This window comes from Tauraco erythrolophus, chromosome 8, assembly GCF_009769465.1.
Source record: "Tauraco erythrolophus isolate bTauEry1 chromosome 8, bTauEry1.pri, whole genome shotgun sequence".
Lineage (NCBI taxonomy): Eukaryota > Metazoa > Chordata > Aves > Musophagiformes > Musophagidae > Tauraco > Tauraco erythrolophus.
The window spans coordinates 21,853,261-21,872,948 of NC_141472.1; the positions used below are offsets into that span (position 1 = coordinate 21,853,261).

Below are 19,688 nucleotides of genomic sequence, written 5' to 3' on the forward strand. Positions count from 1 at the left end.
CAGCCGGGTTCCCGCCAGCCGGCGGGAGCGGGGCCGGCGTCTCGTACGGGGGTGCTGCGGCGTCGCCGCCGGTGAAGCGCCGCACAGAGGACGGCAGGGCAGGAGGAGGGTCGCTGTGTAGAGCTCGGTGAGAGCCGCTGGCAGTGGTGGCCCGCCGGTACCGCGGAGCCGCACCGGCACCGCTGCCCCCTCCGCCGCGGCCGCCGCACCCTGCGCTGAAGGGACTGAAGTCAACGCAGTGCGTACCGGCATGCGGGGCGTGTAAACAGACTACCCGTTGTCCTTTTTAAATAAAGGCAGGAAAGGTTTGTCAGCAGTAGTTCCGTTGAGAGGAAGTGAGAACTTACCGCCTTCACTGTCCCCCGTCCCTTACGGAGAGTGAACCCCGCGGCGCCAGCGCCCCCTGCCGGGAGCGCAGGGGCTCTCCCGGGCCGGGCGCGGGGGCCGCCCTACGGGAGCAGCGGGAGCGGCGGGCGGGCGGCGGGCACCCGCCGTGGGGCGTGTTCGGATAGTGCGGGGTTGGATGGAGCCCACCTGGACTTGGGGTTAGGGGGTAAGAAGGTGGTTTAAAGAATTTGTTCAAAACTCTGTAAAACTGCAGGGCCGCCAGCAGCTTCCCGAGGTGTATGACACTCCGTTTTTATATTTGTAGAGCTGTGTCCCAAAAACTACCGCCGTCATCAACAGCCACTTGCCAGCAGAGCAGCTGAAGTCTGTGGAAGAACTCGTTTCCCTTTCTTCTCTGAGGCGAGGTGCCCAAATGGGGTAATGTGGAAGTTACTGACCTTTTACGTGTTTCCGTGTCCGTTCTTCAGGATCTCTGAGTGGAACCTTTTATCTTCCTGGTAGTGTAACAAAGGACAGATTCCTGTGGTTTTCTGGTGCTTTGCAGTGATTTGGATGAAGACAGCTCAAGCAACGATGGTTGCAGTTGCTCCTTCAAAGAGCGGGTTAGGACAGCATGCTCCCCATGCTGTCTGGCGGGTCTGCAGCACTGTCAGTGACTTCAGAGCTGACAGGGCAGGCTGCACCTAAGCACAGTCCGTGTGGACATCCACAGTCTTGCGGGGATGCAAATGAACGAGGTGTTTCAAAATAAATTATGCATAGTGGTAAAGTTCATGTTCTGTCTGTTCTCAGTATGTTTAATAATAGAAAAACGTGGTTTGTGTTGAGACAAATACTCTTTTGATTGTTAGGCAATATAGTTACGTGTTCAGTATTTTGTAGGCAATAGGCTGAAAAACAATTTGAGTGAAAGATATATTTGGAGACTTAGGTGTATGTTCACTGTGCAGATATATGTATACGTAAACTCAACACAGCGTTTTTTTGTTTGTTTTTCTTCCTACATAAGCAGCAGCCAGCAGAGGGTGCACAGGTTAACTGGGAAGCCTTATTTCTGAGCTATATTTACCATTGATGGCTTCCTCTTGATGTTAAACTTGTGAATAGATTAATTTAGTAAATCAGATTCGTGTTGTATTTTGCTGTATAAATAACAGGAAAAGATGTTAATTACCTCATGGAAAAAGGAGAAAAATAGGGGGGAAAAAAGTAAAGGATTGCACAGAATACTTATGTATTTAAATCCTGTACCCTACAAACACTCATTGTTATGTGGGAAGACAATTTGCCTGTAAAGTTAAACAGATGTACAGGTATTTGCCAGATGGTAGCCTAAAGAATTATTTGTGAATTTGCCTCTTTACGTTGTACAATATTTAAGAGATTTGTACTGAGGGTGACTGGTATCTTCTTAATTTCTATTATTCGAATTATTTTAGTCAATAATATTTATAATGACACTATTTCTAAGTGTGCCTTTAGTAGGTGTTACAACACAGAACAGCAGAACAGTTAACACTGAAAATGTTACTATAAATAGACTCAGTACAAAAGTAGAAATTCTATTCCAAGAATGATTCTAGGATATCAAAATACAGTTTTAGCTTCAGTTGGAATGAAGGTATTCTTCACAAGTTGAAGTATTTTGAATTAAATTTAAATGCTTTATTGAAGCTTCATTTTAAAGGCAAAATAGTCTTTGATAATGAAGTCAGAACATCTCTTTTATAGCTTGAAATAATGCAGTTTCAACAAAACACTTGTCCTGATCAAAACAAAATCTCTCAACATTCCAAAAATTAGTAAAAATGATTGAATATATTAAAGTGTCATCAGAGTTGCTACATTTCTTTAAAAATACTGTGATTTTCTTGAATCAGCATTTTTTGACAAGCTTCTGTCAGAATGTTTTATCACCTGCCTTTGCAAGCGAAAAAAGAAATAGGAGCTCAGGTTTAGTTTAGGATAGACCAGATTACATTAGTCACCTGTAGCAACTAAACTCCACATTTTATCCATACGATTAAATCAAGTAAAATGCTTTTGTTAGTTACTTCTTGTTCACATTAATTGGTTAAAAATTCAGTATATATGTATAAAATACATCTGTGTTTCTAAGGCACGTGTTTCTTTCTTCCTTGTTGGCCATTCATGTCTCTTTCTTCTTGCAGTTGCCATTATATTATCTTTAGTTGCATTTTTTCAAACTGTCTACATTAGCTTAAAAACATATTATCTAGTGTAGTTGATTCCCTCAGTACTGCGGAGAAAACATTCTTTGCTTCCGCTGTCTTCCAAGATCAATAGAATCATATGCCAACGAGAATTAATGTTGCAGTTCCTAATCTCAATTGAATAACATTTTCCCTTTTTTTAATAGAAATGGTATGATTTTTTTTTTTTTAAAAAAAGAATAAAAATACTATTGCAAAACCTGTCATTTTATAAGATATTTCAAAAATAGTTTATATAGCAGAATAATTCCAACGGGAGTATCAAGATGGAGAATAGTGGCTGAGAAACAATTCTCAATGAATACAAAATTAGAGAGTTAAATAGTAATATTTTTTTAAACTCTCAAGGACTTTTAGCGCTCTGCTTGTCCCTAATAGCTGTTTGTCTTCTTTCTTACTTTGGAAGTGATTATATAGTACCTGCATACATTATTTTATCCCAAATAACATACCTTCAGGTTCTATTGCGGATCTCCTAGATGTATGGTGATTCGAGTAAATGTTTTCAGTAAATGAACAGTTTTATCTCCTTCCCTTTACTGTTTTATAAACGATTTCCTCTTTGCTTGACTTTTTAACAGGCTATCTCACAGGTGGTGTAAGAATAGGCACTTCTTACTTAACATTTCTGTGCATGTGGTTAAAATAATTTCTGGTAGGGTGTTTTTTTTGTTTTTATCTGCTGTTGCTTTTTAACCAATGTTAACTGTATTGTGTCTACAGGAGTCAGAATAAATCAAAATAATTTTTTGTTTTGTTTTTCTTTTTCCTTTGATAGTTAGTGCTCTGCAGTAGTTTTACTGGAGTTGCTGTGTGCCCGCAGAGACACCTGCATCATTGGTGGTGGCGATGTATGAGAAAGAAAAACAGTTGAGAGTTTTAGATCTGCTGAGTTTGAAAAGTTGTGAAATATCCTATTGCTTCAGATGTGCCCGATTTTTTTAAAGTATATCCTTGAAAGACTAATCATGAAGCCCTAAGAGGGCGTGTTTAGTCACTTGGTAGAATAGAATAGCATTAAGAATTCACTTAATGAACGGGTCTGGTTGACAGTGAAGTCCCCTCCTCTCCCCTGCCTTGATTTGAAATTTTAAGAAATACTAATATGTATTTTAAAAATAACCACTGGTAATTCATAGTTATAGCTTCTGTCTTACCGTTATCTTGAAGAATTTTTCACTTTGTGTCCATAATTGCCACTTGCATCTATTTTGTGTAAGGTGTTCGGAGTTTTGGTAGTGTTTGGTGATAAAACAGATCAGCTACACTTTACAGGAGAGCATGGGGCATTAATTGTCAAATGTTGTATAGATAAGCTTCTAGGGGCCTAGCAGAAGAAGTAATTGTATGAAGCTCATTGTTTCGAGAATCCTTTTCTGTCTAGAAATATAACATAAGCTGCACATACTCTTCCTAGTATAGGGTATTTTTTTTCTTTATAATAGAAACTCTACAAGTAGGCTTAGTGATTGGAAATGGAAGAAGTGATTAGCTTTGTAGTTGGAGGTCAGTCAAATCTCAAAATGTTTTTGTCCAATAAGGTCATTAAACTAGGTTCTCGGACAAAAATGACAGGTTATTTCTGTTCCGTTTTGTTTTGTTTTGTTTTTTGTTTTTTTTTCCCTCTGATATCTCTTTCAGAACTGATACTTGTCAAGGATTTTACTTATCAATTAAATGGTTCACGTATGTTTTGGTGTGTAATTCATTATTTAAAAAGCAAGATTAGAACAGTTCTTTTCTCTCGTGTCTCTAGTTTTTCCTCTGTGGGTGTGTCTGCTCTGAGGTTTTAGTGCCAACATCACTTAGAGGTTTATTGTTTCAGGTCTAGCTAGCACTTGATGCGTATACTTCCTTCTGCATGTCCACCTTCAGAAAGCTGTACTAAAGGTGCTGTGTTAGCTTGTTTGAGGAGGGGAGGAGTTTTAAGGCTGTATTCTTAAAGCTTCTCAACTAAACTGAGGATCTGATCTGTATTTGTAACAATGACAAAATTCCAAAGGCTAAAAGGCAGTGCTCCACAGGGAAAAAAAAAAATCTTCCATTTTGCTTTTGAGTGTGGTTACCAAGTGCATTGTTTCTTTAAAGTTTTTTTCTGAAAAATAGTTATGCTGTCACAAAATGTAGGCATTTTTAATGTAATTCAGTTTCATGATAATATCTTTGGAGAGGAATGTTTAATTGCTGTGATTAATAATCAATCTTAAAGCCTTCCTGACTGCGGCTCTGAACAAGGAAATAACTCCTAATTCTTTCGGACAACTACATTTCTTGCTGTCATGGCTTCAGAGTATGATCATCTTATCTGACAAAGAGAAAGGGTGTTTGCCTGTTTCATTAACAAAATCAATTAGAGAAACAATCGAGCAACGACTTGCTTCTGAAAATGAAATTTAGGCTTCCAAGTCATCTGGATGCTTTTTGAACATCTAGTAGCCAGATTGCCCGTTAATCCCATGATCTATGCATCACTCTAACTCTCAGGGATATACGTGCATCCATACTCCACTACATACTCCAAGGCATTCCTTCACATTTAACACTGGATAACAGTAAACTTGACCTCCTCCACCTACCCCTCTCCTTGCATTTTCTTGATGTTTCAGAATTTATCAGCTAAAATTGTGCAATTATCACTCAAAGGATCACATTTTCATGAAAGGAGCTGCATCTCTGGGTTTTACTGATGCAAGATCATCTTAGTCATCTAACTATAATTCCCATCTGCACATCTTTTCATGTTCTTACTGAGATACTTAGAAACCCAAGAAAAATTCTGTGACTAGCCTAGCAGCTGAATCATTGTATTTTATGTTGAATATCAATGGTGGCACGGGAAATGCAAGATACTGTCTCAGGTCTTTTTGAATGATTGAAGGAGGAAGAGGATTTGTAAACAGTTTGCGACGTAATCATGGAATCTTTATCCAGGCATTTCTATAATTTAATATTAATGATTTTAGATCAGATTGGGTTTTTGGGAGATTTGGGGTTTTTTAGGGGATTTGGTTTTGTTTTCAAGAATATTGCCTTCCGCATTTTGCAGAAATTGTCATGGTGTGTTAATTTTCATGTCTCATAATTATTATTTAATAATATTTCATATATGTTAATAATTATACATTATGTTATGAAAAATGTGTACATATTTTCAAAAGCAAAGCATGAACAGTTTGTAGTAATTAAAGTATAAACTAGAATTATTTTAGTTGCTGAGCCACATTAAAAAAAAAGAGCTGTAATAAACTTGTTAAGATTAGAAGAGGTTTTACGTTTTTAATAGGACTAAATGTTACATTTTCACTGTATGGTGATGCCCCATATCCTGGTAACATTACAGTCTCAGCAGCCAAAATTTGTCAGTGTTTTTATTTGGCATTGACAGCCAAAAGACAAACCCTATTTTACTTAATCTTTGACAAATAAAAAGAAATTTTAATCTTTTTTCCTCCTTTTTTTTTTTTTTTACCCTGTAGGCTTAAAATGAATAAACAATGCCCTTTTTAAAGCATGACTCATACACCTTAAATGAGGAATTATTCATTTAATTGAAGTGACTCCTTTGCCAGGCTTTGTATTGATGTGTACAAATTAATCTTTTTTTTTTTATTCACAGTGCAAGACTTGTGATCAAATAGTACTATTTTCCTCGGGATAAAAATCTTCATTTTGTAACCAATTTGCACAAAATGTTTTCTAATAATGTCTATTTGAACTGTGCCTGTTCTTTTGTAACTACATTTTGTATTTCCAGTGCGTTATGCAATTTGTATGTGTGGTTTATACAGAAGAAGCACTAAAAAAAAAAAAAAAAAAAGAGGCAGAAAAAATAGAACTAAGATTAATTTTTAAAGTCATTTGCAGAGCACTTGAAGGAAAAAAGAACAAAGGCACATCAGGGTAAAAGTAGTAGGAGAGGTATTTTGTTTTACTCATCTCCTAAAAAGCCTACATTAACAAGAATATGCAACAAACTACAAAAACCCTACAAGACAAAATGCTGGTACTAGCTACACATGCTTCTTATCTTTCATTATTAATACTGTATGAAGAGATTCCAAGTAAAGTAAAATATAGCAATATAAGAAAGAATTATACATGTAATAGAAAAATCTCAAGCACTTTATAATTTGCATGAATATAAATTTAACATTTAAAACGATTCATTTCAAAGAAGGCATTAAAGAGGGATCAGGAGAATACATGGCAGAAATTTTGGAAGGCTTTCTGGTGCATAATGTTTACACTTTAAAAAAAATAAAATCTTTCATTTCCTATCTAAAAGCGTAAAACCACAGTCACAGTTCTAGAATGAAATCTTTTGAAGATGGTTACCTAGTGAGTGGGGTGAAAAATGTCAATCTCAGTGACAGTACGTACCCACTAGAACAAGTGGTTTCTTTACTGATCACTTCTTGCTTGTCTTCTTAAAGGTACAATGTCTAACTTGCTTTATTGTTTTACTGTATATTTCTTATTTTTTTCCCCCTGCCTTGATAAGACTTTGAAATGATACCAGATAATTTATCTTTCAAGAAATTTTTTTCAAGTAGCCCACTCCGGGATTGTTTGGGCTTTCAGCACACTGAGGGGATGTTGCTATTTTCTAAAAAGCATTTAAATTCATTTTATGGTAAAATATTATTACTAACGTTGATATTGGTGCTTGATTATTTGACCAGTTTCTCATGTAAGTGACATAAACAATTAAATTACAGCAAAACTGTAATTTGAGTTAATTGTGTTTTCAGGTCTCTGAACAAAATGAATTTCATTACAAGGCTTTCTGCTTTATGTCTGAGGAAAAGCAAGATGCAACAGAGGCACCAAAGTAGTAGACGACCAGCCGTTCCACTTGGATCACGGATTTTAACGGATCCTTCTAAGGTTTTTGAGCATAACATGTGGTGAGATGTTTCTTCAAGGCTGACTTTCTTATATTTTTGTATGTTATTTACCATGATGGATAATGGGGGACGGTACGTATAACAATGGGCTGCCAGATTAGACGTTGAAAGGTAGTACTAGAGAGAACTTGAGACTGTCACGAGTAACCTGACTTATGAGTTCTCAGTGACTTGTGAAAAAGCTGCTGAGCAAGTAGCTAGTCATGGAATGAAAGGCCAAATGTTGTTATAGATCAGTAATGAATTAGGAGACAGAAAGTACAGAGGATAAGTAGTCCATGTTATGATGGCAGAAAGTTACTACTTCGGTACAATAACGTTGCATGCTGGATAGTGTTGTATTCTAAAATTGACATAATTTCAAAAAGAACGTGTGGATTACTTGTATTCTTCTAAAGGTGTACTGAAGATGTTACAGATAGTTCAGCAGAGATGTCCATACAGTGCACAGTTGTCAAAAAAAAAAATTGAATCTTAACATACATAAGTGATATAATAGCAGAGAAAACAGTAACATGCAAATGTTAACAAGACTACGAATTGCCCTGATTTGCAGCAATACATCTCCATCTGTAAAAGGTATTTTTATGATTAATGGGAGCTCAGAAAAGAGTGAGAATGCTAAGCAACTAGGATTTCCCTCTGGGAAAAAAGAGATTGAAAAGGCTAGGACTTTTGACCGTGGAATGGAGAGGAATACAAAACAGTTAGTGATATAGGAAGTGGTAGAAGGATAGAAGAATATCTAAATCTATCTAGAAAGTAGAATATCTACCCAAGGTATTTGGAAGACCTGGTGTCCTGGTTTTGGCTGGGGCAGAGTTAGTTTTTCTTTTTAATAGCTAGAAGAGTGCTGTGTTCTGGATTTAGTATGGAATTTGTTATGAGAAGAACGTTGATAGCACACTGATATTTATAGTTGGTGCTCAGACATCAAGGACCTTTCAGCTTCCCATGTTCTTCCCAGTGTGCAGGAGCACATCAGGTGAAGCGTGGCTAGGACAAAGGGCCCACAACTCCCCTTGATGATTTGAAATTAGATTTAGGATTGAGGGCCAGATTGGCCAATGAGATATTCCATATCATGAAATGTCATGGCCAGTGTATAGATGAGGGTTAACCATGAAGTTGGAATTATTCTCTTTTGGGGGACTTTTTTGGTCTTTTCTCAGACTTTTGGTCTCTCGGGCCTCTCACTCATCTGAGATTGCGGTTTCGGGACTTGTCTGTTTCAGCATCATTTGCTGGGATGCGACAGGCATTTGTCACTGGGTGGTGAGCAATTACACTGTGCATCACTTTTTTGTATATATTAATTTATATACATTATATATTTTTATTAGTATTATTTCATCATTGTTACTTTTAATTGTGTATTATTATTATTAAATTGGTCTTATTTCAACCCACGAGTCTCCTTCCCTTTTCCCCTTTAATTTTCTTTCCCATTCCCTAGGGGGTGGGGGAGGGTGAGTGAGTGGCTGCGTGGCATTTAGTTGCTGGCCGAGTTAGACCACGATACCTAGAATTGTTATTCCTATAGTTCATAATTTAAGAACAAGGAGTATTTGATTAAAAGAGAAGTGGGGAATTTACAAGCTATACAAGAAAATATTTTCTACATAATTTTAAAATATGTTCGTGCATTCTGCCACACACCATTTTTGAGAGCAAGGATTTAGCAAAATTAGAAAAGCAAGTGGATGTGGCTAATGGGTAACATAACATAGGAGTAACAGATGACAAGTTTCAAGAAAGAACTGCAGTTCTTATACCTTCCTCAGAGGTGTCCCCTACTGGCAACTGTCAGAGAAGTTATTGGACAAGATTTTGTTCTGAAATTAGGTTTTCAACTTATTGGGTTTTAAAATTATTATTATTATTGTAGTCCATTTTATTTGTTAATTGGTCCATTTTACTTTTTAATCTAAATTATTTCAAAAGTTTCTCTAATAAAATTCTGATTAATTAAAAGGTCTTAAGAGAAGAACGTGACACAGAAGTTTGTCTTCTGGTTAATAAACTGATCTCCTCATTACTCTTTTTAGTCCCTGATTTGAGCTTAACTTATGAGGTAAGATATGCAAATAGGTCTGACACTTATTACTGTTTTCTAAACTAGATGTCCCCAACACATACCACCTTAAAGCCAAATCTGGAGTTATCTATACTTCTGTAAGTTCCTTGGTCAAGGAAGCTGGAAACTGGCTGGTTATTTTATTAAAAGAGTGTAAAATTTGTCTGCATGTTTCATAAAACTATATGTAGTGTAGTTCTTAAGCATATTCCAGACTCAGGACCTCCTGCTAGTTGGAAGATTCCTTTAGTTGTGTGAATGCTGAATCAAATGTAGGCTATATAGTCTAGGTAGGAAAAGATTTTAAGAAAAAGACCACCCTTTTTCTGTAACATTGTACCTTGATGAAACTCAGTTTTGTTTCATTTTTTAATTTCCTTCCAAATAACTGATCATGTGTAGCTTCAGCTTTTCTTGGAAGCATTCAGTGACAGTCTAATACAGAGTTACCAAACTATGATGAAATGGTTGGGATGGATTGTGAAGATGAGATTGAAAGGAACAGGATTGCCCAGAAAGTGGATCTGCAGAATAAGCTGAACTGAAAGTAGCATTGCTTGATCTCATGTCAGGTCTCCTCACGTCAACACTTTCTGATGTGGTTAAAACGGATAGCTTGCTTTGCTGCTCTCAGTGTTGAGCTTAAAACCCTTATGTATTTAAACACTTCTGTGCGTAGAATTCTTCTGTATCCTGTGTTTCTGCCAGCTTGTATTGCTGAAGGAGCTGCCTCATTTGAAGCATCCAAACTATGTAAATACTTTGCATAAGAATTATGCTGTCCCCTCTTTTGCAGATTTTGATCAACAAGTGCTGCTGCAATCCTGTTGTTTGGGGTCTTCCATATAGTAATTTCTAGGAAAGAGCGAAGAAATCTTTCTTCAGCTTTATGAATTTCTAAGGAGGGACAAGAGGAAAAAAAGCCCTTAAGGGCTCTGACAGACACACAATGATGAATTACAATTGATCGGCTAAAGCTTATACCACAGCAAGTCATAGAGTCAGCCCTTCTGACAGATATTGCCATCTGAATAGTCCTTGATTTCAGCTTGCTAGAATAGACAAAGTCAAAAACGGTGATAGCAGTGAGGGAAGCAAGTCTTTCCAAGAAGATGACTGCCTAGTAATGCTTCGGTCATTCAGTTTTATTGTCCTACAGCACGTCTGTCAGAGCCTTGACACTGCACAGGAACATTTGGTATACGAACAAATACAGGAAGGGGAGAGGCAACCTGCTGGGGACAATAATGAGAAATATTTCAGTAGAGATGCGGAAATCAAGTCTGAGGCAAGCAGACAAATACATACCAATTAGTCTCCCACAATTAACGAAAGAGGAACAGTGAAGGTCTAAGAATTAAATTACCTATATGTCACCATGCATGGAACAGGAAGATGCTCATTAGCTTTTAGAGACAATCAACCCTTTTCAAAGTGGCACCTTGTTCCTTTTCCCATAGTAACCAAAGGAATTTTAGTCGTAGGCTTTCAGTTAGTTAATTTCAGTAGGATTAGGATCTAACAGATTACTTAAATTATATTATCTAATCTAATCTGATTTCTAAAACTGTTCAGACTGGACAATTTGAAGGGACAGCTGATTTGCTTTTAGAAGCTGCCAGCAGCACCAGATCTTGGTTCTGTGACTGTTTAATGAATTAATACAACATGTAGTGAACTACTTTACACAAATATAGATAGCATAGATGTAGGAACACTTGCAGGAAAAAAAGATTATGGAAAATTGTATTTAAAGGCTGATTCTTCAACTGCCTTTTGCAGGGACCACATGCAGTGGTCACAAGAAGAAGAAGAGAGTGCCAAGGAAAAAGCGGCAGAAAACTCACTTGTGAAAGTCCAATGGGAAGACCAAGGTAACAATTCATATTGGCTTAAAAATTCTTATTTTAATGCTATTTATTAAAGCATTTAAAGATGCTTTAAAATCCAGGAACGCTTTTTTTATTTCTGTGTTCTCTTATCTAAATTTGTTGCTTTGTTTGTGGTTTTTTTTTTTTGTTACCTCAAAAGATTGTCTCAAAGTGTGTTTTTCTAGCAATTCAGTTACTTATTTGAGCAATTTTGCATTTGAAGGGGGCAATAGGCACTAGGTAAGACGAGTACATCAACATGGTGCAGTTGCAAGTTCTGGCTTCTCTTGCAGTTCTTCAGAATAAAACTCCTACTGCACAGGAGTGTTACATCATCAGAGGGAATGGAATTTGCAGCCAGCTAGGGTGCTGGGGATGAAAGTTCCATGTAGAAAACTCAAATGCTTTTTAATGTTTTGTGGACTGTTTAGAGAGCTAGTGTTTGTACATTGCACCATGTTTCAGTTGAGTGCCATGAAATTTGCACTGGTCCCAGCTGGTCCCAGCTTGCTGCCTTGGCCAGGCTGAGCTGAGAGTGCTTCAGGAAGCAGTGTGCTTACTTTGTGGGGAAGGTGTTACAATACATCATACAGAGTCTGCTCTGTAAATGATTAAAGAATTTCATGCATGTCTTTAAAGGGTAAACTTAATGTATTCTGCATTTCTGAAGAGTGATAGCTCTAGGTTCAAATTGGCAAACTAAATCCTAGACTGAACTCTAGGATAGTTATGTATGCTAAAGCTGGAGTATCAACTTGATAGTAACATAGAAGACTGGATTCTTAGTTTATTCCCTATTAGAACAATATTCTGAAAACAATTACTTGGATGTCCTGGGCTTCAGTTTATTTAGTGTGTCTTGAAACTGTCAAATTAGATAGTGTTGTTATGATCCTGTGCTCGGTTTCATTGACGTAACCAGGGCAAGTGTTGGAGTTTATTTGAATTACCTGTGAATGTGTCTTGGACTGTGTGTCCTTCATCTCTTTGAATGCTCTGGGATTGTCATCCTGCCCTTTTCTGTTACTTCTCACATTCTTTATCTGAATACAGGAGAATAATGTTGTTTTCAAAAATAACATCTAGTATTTTAATTTGATTTGTATAAAAAGTTGAAAAAAGAGCTCATAGGTGAAAAGTAAGCTGTGTAACCATGTAGCTCATTGAACTTTTCATTCTTCATCTACAATCAATTAGAATTTAGTGTGTGCTGGTGAGAAATGGAATAATCAGGCATTTGTCTATTGCCAAGAAATACAAGAATGCAAGCACATTTCCTATGAATGCCTCTCTGTTTAGAACTTGGATAGGTGAGCATTGCTGATAGTGTTCCTTCAGAAAGTTTCAGCTTCATTCTGCAAGTGGAAGTACATTTTGGCCTATTTATATGAACAATGAACTAGACTGAAGCTAATGAGCAGGTTATTTTGGGGCCTCAGAAACTACAGTAAGGGAAAAAAGACAAGACAGATTTCAACAATTCTATTATATCACTAAAATAGAATAGTTCTGGTGAGCCTCGGTAAGTCAAGAGAAGTTAAACTGAAGGAGCTCATGATACTACTTTTAGGAATTTGGTTTGCTTATTAGCATGTCCATTTTCTTCTCAGGCATGCCTGCTAGTGTGTGAAGGATTCTGTTAAGGAGAAAAATCAGTTGACTAAGTAAGGGATTTTTTTTGTCTCATAAGTTTATATGTTTACTAGTTTCGTCATTTTTACATGCTTTGGAAAATTTAGTAGTCAGGTTACTTAAATATACAAAACAAAACAAAAAATTGGTAATAATAGTGCATGCATGGTTATTACACAGTGGTGCAGGAGTGACCAGTGAAAGAGGGGAAAGTAAAGCGTTCTTTCACTTGAACCTGTGTAGTACCAGACTAATACAATTTGAAAGGCTGACTTTAGCCATTGCTTTCCTTCAGTTCTGAAATCTGGAAAACTTGGTGGGAATTTAAGTACGAGGGTTCTGAGCAGACTTGTAGAAAAGTAGTGACTACAACAAGGATGATAATGATTTAAGAACCTTTTGAGTAGAAGGTTTGTTTTTTACACTGAAGCTGAACAATCTGTGAATGTGCAACTGTTGAAGTCTGGTATATATGACCTCAATCAACTCTGCACTTACATTATAAAACAAGCCTGTACAACTACTCTGCATGGCTGGATCTTGCCCTTTAATAATAATATTGGATGTATTAAATGTTAAATTAAAAAAATTATGCAGATTTCTAGGACAAGGCATTCTGCCACCTCCTTGCCACTTCCCACTGCCTGTCTGTGCTTCTAATGATAATTCTCAGCCTTGTTTATCTCCGAAAAAATGTAGCAATTTAGGAAACAGTATGTTAAGATTCAAGTAAGAGTAGTAGGAGAAATGCACCATGTATTTACTCTGTGTTTTTATGTTAAGAGAATTAATGGGTCAGTGTAAGCAAGTAGGGACGAAATAAAAAGGCACCACATTATATAATGTACACTTAGCAAGAGACGTCAAGGGTAATGGTTCTGTAAATGCTTTGGGAATGAGGGGAAAAAGATTTGGTTTGGTACTTAGAAGGGATGAGGAAGGAAAACCATCAACAAAAGAGACATTGAAAAAGCTGTAATTCTTATCTTTTTATCAGCCTTCCTTTGAACTGTTTAGGTGCAGTCCAGTGGCTAGCACAATTAGTACTAGTGAGAAGGAGGAAAAATCTTGTTCTTGTACTGAGAAAGAACAGGTTACAAAGTACATCCATAGAGTACATGGATGACTGGGAAAGCAGAAAAGAGAATATTTCCTTTTTTTTTAAAAAAGGAGATGTGAAAAGAGAAGAGTCAGAGAATTAATTTCAATTCCTGGAAAAATACTGAAGAGATAATCCAGAGCTTGCAGACACTGGGTTTGGAAGAACAAAGGAGATGAATACTGGCCAACAAATATTTTTCAGGAATAAATCACGTAAAATCAAGCTAATTTCCTTCTTGGAGAAGGTTACAAGCCCTGGGGATAAGGAAAAAAACAGCAGATGTCCTGAAATTTATCCTTAGTCAGGCTTCTGACTTGCTTTACTTGACATTTTCATAAGCGAGTTAGGCAAGCGAGAGCTAATGAAACTGCTTTTGGGTAAAGGAATGCCTAGAGAGATCCTTTCAGAATGGAAGGTTGTGCTGGGCAGAGAAGCATTTTGTTCTGTGTCCAGTTCTGCTTGGTATTTTCATTAGTGACCTCAGGAAATGGGAGACTTGAAGATGATATCAAGCAAAGAGATGTTTCAAGTATGGTGAAGGACAGGATTAGGATTCAGAAAGATCAGGACAAATGGTGAAAAAAAAAAAGGATCTGAAAGATATAAATTTGCTAAAAATAAATGCAGACTACTTTGCTTAGGAATAATTCCTTGAAAAAAATATTAGGTTCTGGAACAATTGGCTAGGTCATAATTTTGCAGAAGATCTGAGGGTTGTGGTGAGTCACTAGCTGAATCAGCAGTGTCATGCTGTTGCAAAATGGCAAGCTGGGAGTTATAAACAGGATTACAGCCTGTAAGCCTCGTAAAACATTCCTTTTGCTCTGCGTTGATGATGCCTTTACCAGAATACAATACCAAAAAGTAGTAAATCAATTGGAGAGAATCTAGAGAAGAAAAATTAAAATGATCAGAAGTCTAAAAATTATAACTTCTGTAGAAAAAAGAATAGTTAGGTTTAGACAACCTAGAAAAGAGACTGTTTTTGGGAGACAAAGTAAAAGACTTCAAATAAGTAAATAGGTGTTGCAAAAAAAGTTGAGTAATCTTTGCTTTATGTGCTTGGTTAAGGGGGCAAAAATTAATGCACTTAAATTGCAATAAGGAAATTTCAGATTACGTAGTGGAAAAGGTTTCAAACTGTACAGATGGTGAAGGACTGTGATATATTACTGAAGAACGTTGTCAAACCTATATGAAAGGTGATATTTTTAAGAACAAGTTGGACAAATTTCTGTGGAGAAGGGGTATGAATTCCCTAACTGGGTGACATCCCTTCCAGTCCTGTTCTTTGAGGTTCTAACATTCAGTTGGAATGTTTTGTGAATTAAAAGTTAACACAAAGGTCAGTTGTAAAACTGTCCGAAGTGTTTTGAAAGTAACAAAGCCAATATGTTGCTTTTCACTATATTGTTATTTTCTGTCAAAACGGCATTGTTAAATGGTTAAGAGTAAATTGCTATCTGTTGGCTATGCAGTAGCACTTACCACTCCAGTTCACAAAACTGGATTTCTAATTGATGGCTTTTTTGAAAGATGACTAGCTACCAACATATTTGCAGTTGTTCACAGGGTTTCATAAATAATGAAATTAATTTCAATTTAGTATTTTTTAAATAGGAAAATCATGGAGAACATTTAATTGAAAAGATACATTGCTTTTATAATTTGAGACATGAAAGCTTGTCTAAGAAACTTATGATTGAGTGTTTTAGTGATGCTGTTCTATTATGTCGCTACATTTATTAAAAAAAAAAAAAAGATGATGCAGAAAGCCTGTCTGCCCCGTCTGAAGTGACATAAAATCTAATTAAACCCTCATGCGAGTTATTTTGAACATAGATTAAGATAAGACCCCAAATCCTTATATTTTTATTTAAACGTGTACAAGGCGGGAAACTATGGATGTTTAACCTGTAAATTTGGGCTCCAAATTCCATGTTGCTTTACAGTATTTTGTAGCTAAGCTCATATTCACCAAGCTTTTGTTTTGTTTTAATTTCAGATAAATATGACAGAGAAGCTAGTAAATATTGGAATGAATTTTACAAGACTCATAAAAATAACTTCTTCAAGGATCGCAATTGGCTGTTTCTGGAGTTTCCAGAAATTCTTCCAAAAAACAGAAGAGAAGAGTTGAAAACAGAAGAAAGATCTTCAAAACACACAAAAATAAATAGTACCAACACTTTTTCACACAACAATGAAATGTTTGAGAAAGGAGAAAAATATTGGAAGAAAAATTATGGAGGTGGTTCTACTTCTGTACAAGGATATGTATATAATAAAAACCAAGCAAAATCTCTTACTGACAATCCTCAAGGTAAAAACAGTGGAGAAGAACTTGGCAGGCCAGAATCCTTCCCTGGTAGTGATGCCACTTACAGAATATTAGAGGTAATGCACTGCAAAAGTTCTACCCATCATATACAACTCCTCTTAGTTGCTTAAAAGCCTGATAAAGATAGTAAGTATCAAGAAAGTAAACATTTAGAATTTGACGTACTACATTCATTTATAGCAGAAACTTTCAAAGAAATCTAGATCTGAGTTTTGTTTTTCCTTTAAAGTTTCTCCCAAATCAGAATTTAGGGCTAGATTGTCAGATTCTGATTTCACTGGAAGTTGGGTTTCTAATTTCCTAAGGAAAATTCTGTCTCAAAGTGCTCTGTCTTAAAGTGCAAGTACTTGACACATTCTTGCCAAATGATGAAATCAGACAAGAATATTGCATTTTCCTATGCAGTTTGAGAGATGGATTCTCTCTTAACTTTAGAAAGACATAGAAGAGAAATGTGATCATAGAAGGCGTTTGAGAATTGTGGTATGAACTGTTTATACCTTTTCTGTCCAACATACCTTCAAGTCTAGTGGGTCCTACCTACCAACTAATTTAAGACAAAAATTAAAAAAAAATATGAGGTTTTGTTTAGTAATTTGTTTTAACTTTTTTTTCTCTTCTGATTTTAGGTTGGTTGTGGTGCTGGAAACAGTGTCTTTCCTATTTTGAAAGTTCTATGGTATGTAGTGCTGGGTTTTCAACTATGAAAGTTCTTTTCTCGTCTTCATTTGCTTCAAATGTTGGTGCTAGACCAGTGCTGGAAGAACTCACCAGTGTTGAGTGGTCTGTTTTACAGCCTTGAAATGCTGACTACTTGCAGACCACGGATAACGTTGGTAGCATCAGTACAAGATACTCCTCTTACTGGTCAACTCTAGTCTTGGGGGCTACCATATTTGCTGACAAGGTTTGTCTTCAGGTGCATTCAGACTGATTTCCTGTAGTTGATCTCAGGCAGGTGAAATATTCTCTTGTTTTATATGTCACTGTGAAGCTACCAGATACCTCTTCAAAAGGCCAAAATTAGAAACAGTAGATAATGGCATGTGATCTACTGGTAAGAAGTTGTATTATTTCTGAATTTGGCTGGTACACTTTGTCGTGTTGCTTCAGGTTTTAGTGTCAAGGAAGGCACGAGTCCTGTATTGCATTACTTAGTTCTCTGAAACATCTTAATTCACTTAGCTTCTGGTTTTAGCAAAATCTATTACGACAGCATGTCCTCCCTTCCATAGAATCATAGAATCATAGAATGGTTAGGGCTGGAAGGGACCTTCAAAGGTCATCTAGTCCAACCCCCCTGCAAGGAACAGGGATATCTCCAACTAGATCAGGTTGCTCAGGGCCTTATCCAACCTGGCCTTGAACATCTCCAGGGATGGAGCATCCACCACCTCTCTGGACAACCTGTTCCAGTGTTCTACAACTCTCATGGTAAAAAATTTTTTCCTAATATCCAACCTGAATCTACCTCCCTCTGTTTTAAAACCATTACCCCTTGTCCTATCACAACTGGCCCTCCTGAACAGCCTCTTCCCATCTTTCTTGTAGGCCCCCCTGAGGTACTGGAAGACCGCTATAAGGTCACCCCGGAGCCTCCTCTTCTCCATGTAGGCAGGAAGGTTTTATTGAAAAGGATGCATATGTATCAAGGGTTGAAACAGACTTCTTTTTATTCCTGCCTCCAAGAGCTTGAGTACATCACAGTTTGTTATTTTATAAATTAATTCTGATTGCTAGCATCACCACTATACAAAAACACCCCATTTTGTGGATATGGAAACAGAGAGCAGGAGGCATTGAGTGTTGCACCAGAATCATACATGAAACCTATTAGTGTAAGCAATGCATCTTCATCCCAAAACAAATGCTTTGCTTTAGACAGTGTATAATGACAGGGGAGCCCTGTTTCATCTGAAAAGTTTGGAAAGTAACGCTGTACAGGGGAAAGATATCATGTGTCTGTGTTAAAAAAGATGAGACAAACTTTTGTGTTTTCCTCACAGAAGGTATTAGTAATAGGTTGGCATTTCTAATAATTAAGAATCCACTCATTAGGTATTTTTCCTGGAGATCTCTATTCTTATGCAAATCCTTCAGTCTATCACATTGGTTGGTACATTGAACAACTCACGTTTGTCTTGTATATGACCTGATGGAAACATCTCTTGTCTCTTAGCAGGCCTGGCTTTATAGCACAGTTGGGTTTACTCTGAATTTAATAATATAAAAAATGCCTTTTGTATGCATATGAAAAGAAGCCACTATCAAGTATGAGTGTACCCTGACTATGAAAAAAATTGTTCACTTAGGTTTGTAACATAACTTCTAAACTGCTTCCACCTGCCCCCCTTAAAATTTAAGTTACTGCTTTTAATACAGTGCATCATGAAATCACCATCCACATCAAGCTGTGTCTTTGTTGTGAGTTGACTTTCTATAGAGCTCCTATTCTGCTCTAAAATAATTAAAATAACATCCTAATAAGTCAGTTAGGTGATCAGCTTAACCTTTCCCAAGGGACTGGCTGGGTCCAAAGCCTGGCTGCTTGTCATCATCCATGATAAATATCTAAACTCACCAACTCTCATGGTGGGCACAGAGCTGATAAAAGTTTTGCTCAGCAGCAAGGACAGAAGATATTTTGGTCCATGAGGGTTCTCCTGTTGAGCCCACAAAGAGAGGTCACTAACTCAGCTGTGTATACTGTGAGATTTTATAGGCACTGCCAGAATTTATTGATTCCCTTTCTAAAGAAACCATCTGCCCAAAATCTCAAATATTTTTAAAGACACATTAATTGATTGTGAGTGGACCATGAGGTCATCCCTCAGTAGATTTTGAGGGGCTTGCTCAATTTCTCTTAAATGAATTTTTTGGAGGTGAAAAATATTTCTCCCTAGAGTTACTAGTATCTGATGAATGGTACAAGGAAATTTGCAGCTGGCTTAGTCTTGGATGGGAGAGGAAGGAAACACAGTGCTACAGGAAATTCTTATTCATCTTGGCTTACAAAACAAAGGGGATAATGGAGGGAAACAACCAGTACTGCTTAATCTAATCAAAAGCACAGCAAGGTGGCACGTGGGAGCCCGAACTCTACAGAACTGTGGATGACTCTTGCAATACTCCACCCCTGCCTGAATCCTGTGCAGTTTAGTTAGCAATATATGTGC

The 19,688-nt window shown here is 37.1% G+C and overlaps 1 protein-coding gene across 1 annotated transcript in view; it reads left to right on the forward strand.

The window, feature by feature from the left end:
- Positions 1 to 265: 265 nt before the first annotated feature.
- The window catches only part of METTL8 (methyltransferase 8, tRNA N3-cytidine), a 28,432-nt gene continuing 9,009 nt past the window's right edge, over positions 266 to 19,688 (forward strand). The window contains exons 1-6 of the mRNA XM_086615582.1: positions 266 to 305; positions 653 to 765; positions 7,334 to 7,489; positions 11,349 to 11,440; positions 16,177 to 16,568; positions 17,142 to 17,191. Of these exons, the coding sequence (XP_086471708.1) occupies positions 761 to 765; positions 7,334 to 7,489; positions 11,349 to 11,440; positions 16,177 to 16,568; positions 17,142 to 17,191 (695 nt within the window). The 5' untranslated portion in view covers positions 266 to 305; positions 653 to 760. The remainder of the gene's footprint in view (positions 306 to 652; positions 766 to 7,333; positions 7,490 to 11,348; positions 11,441 to 16,176; positions 16,569 to 17,141; positions 17,192 to 19,688) is intronic.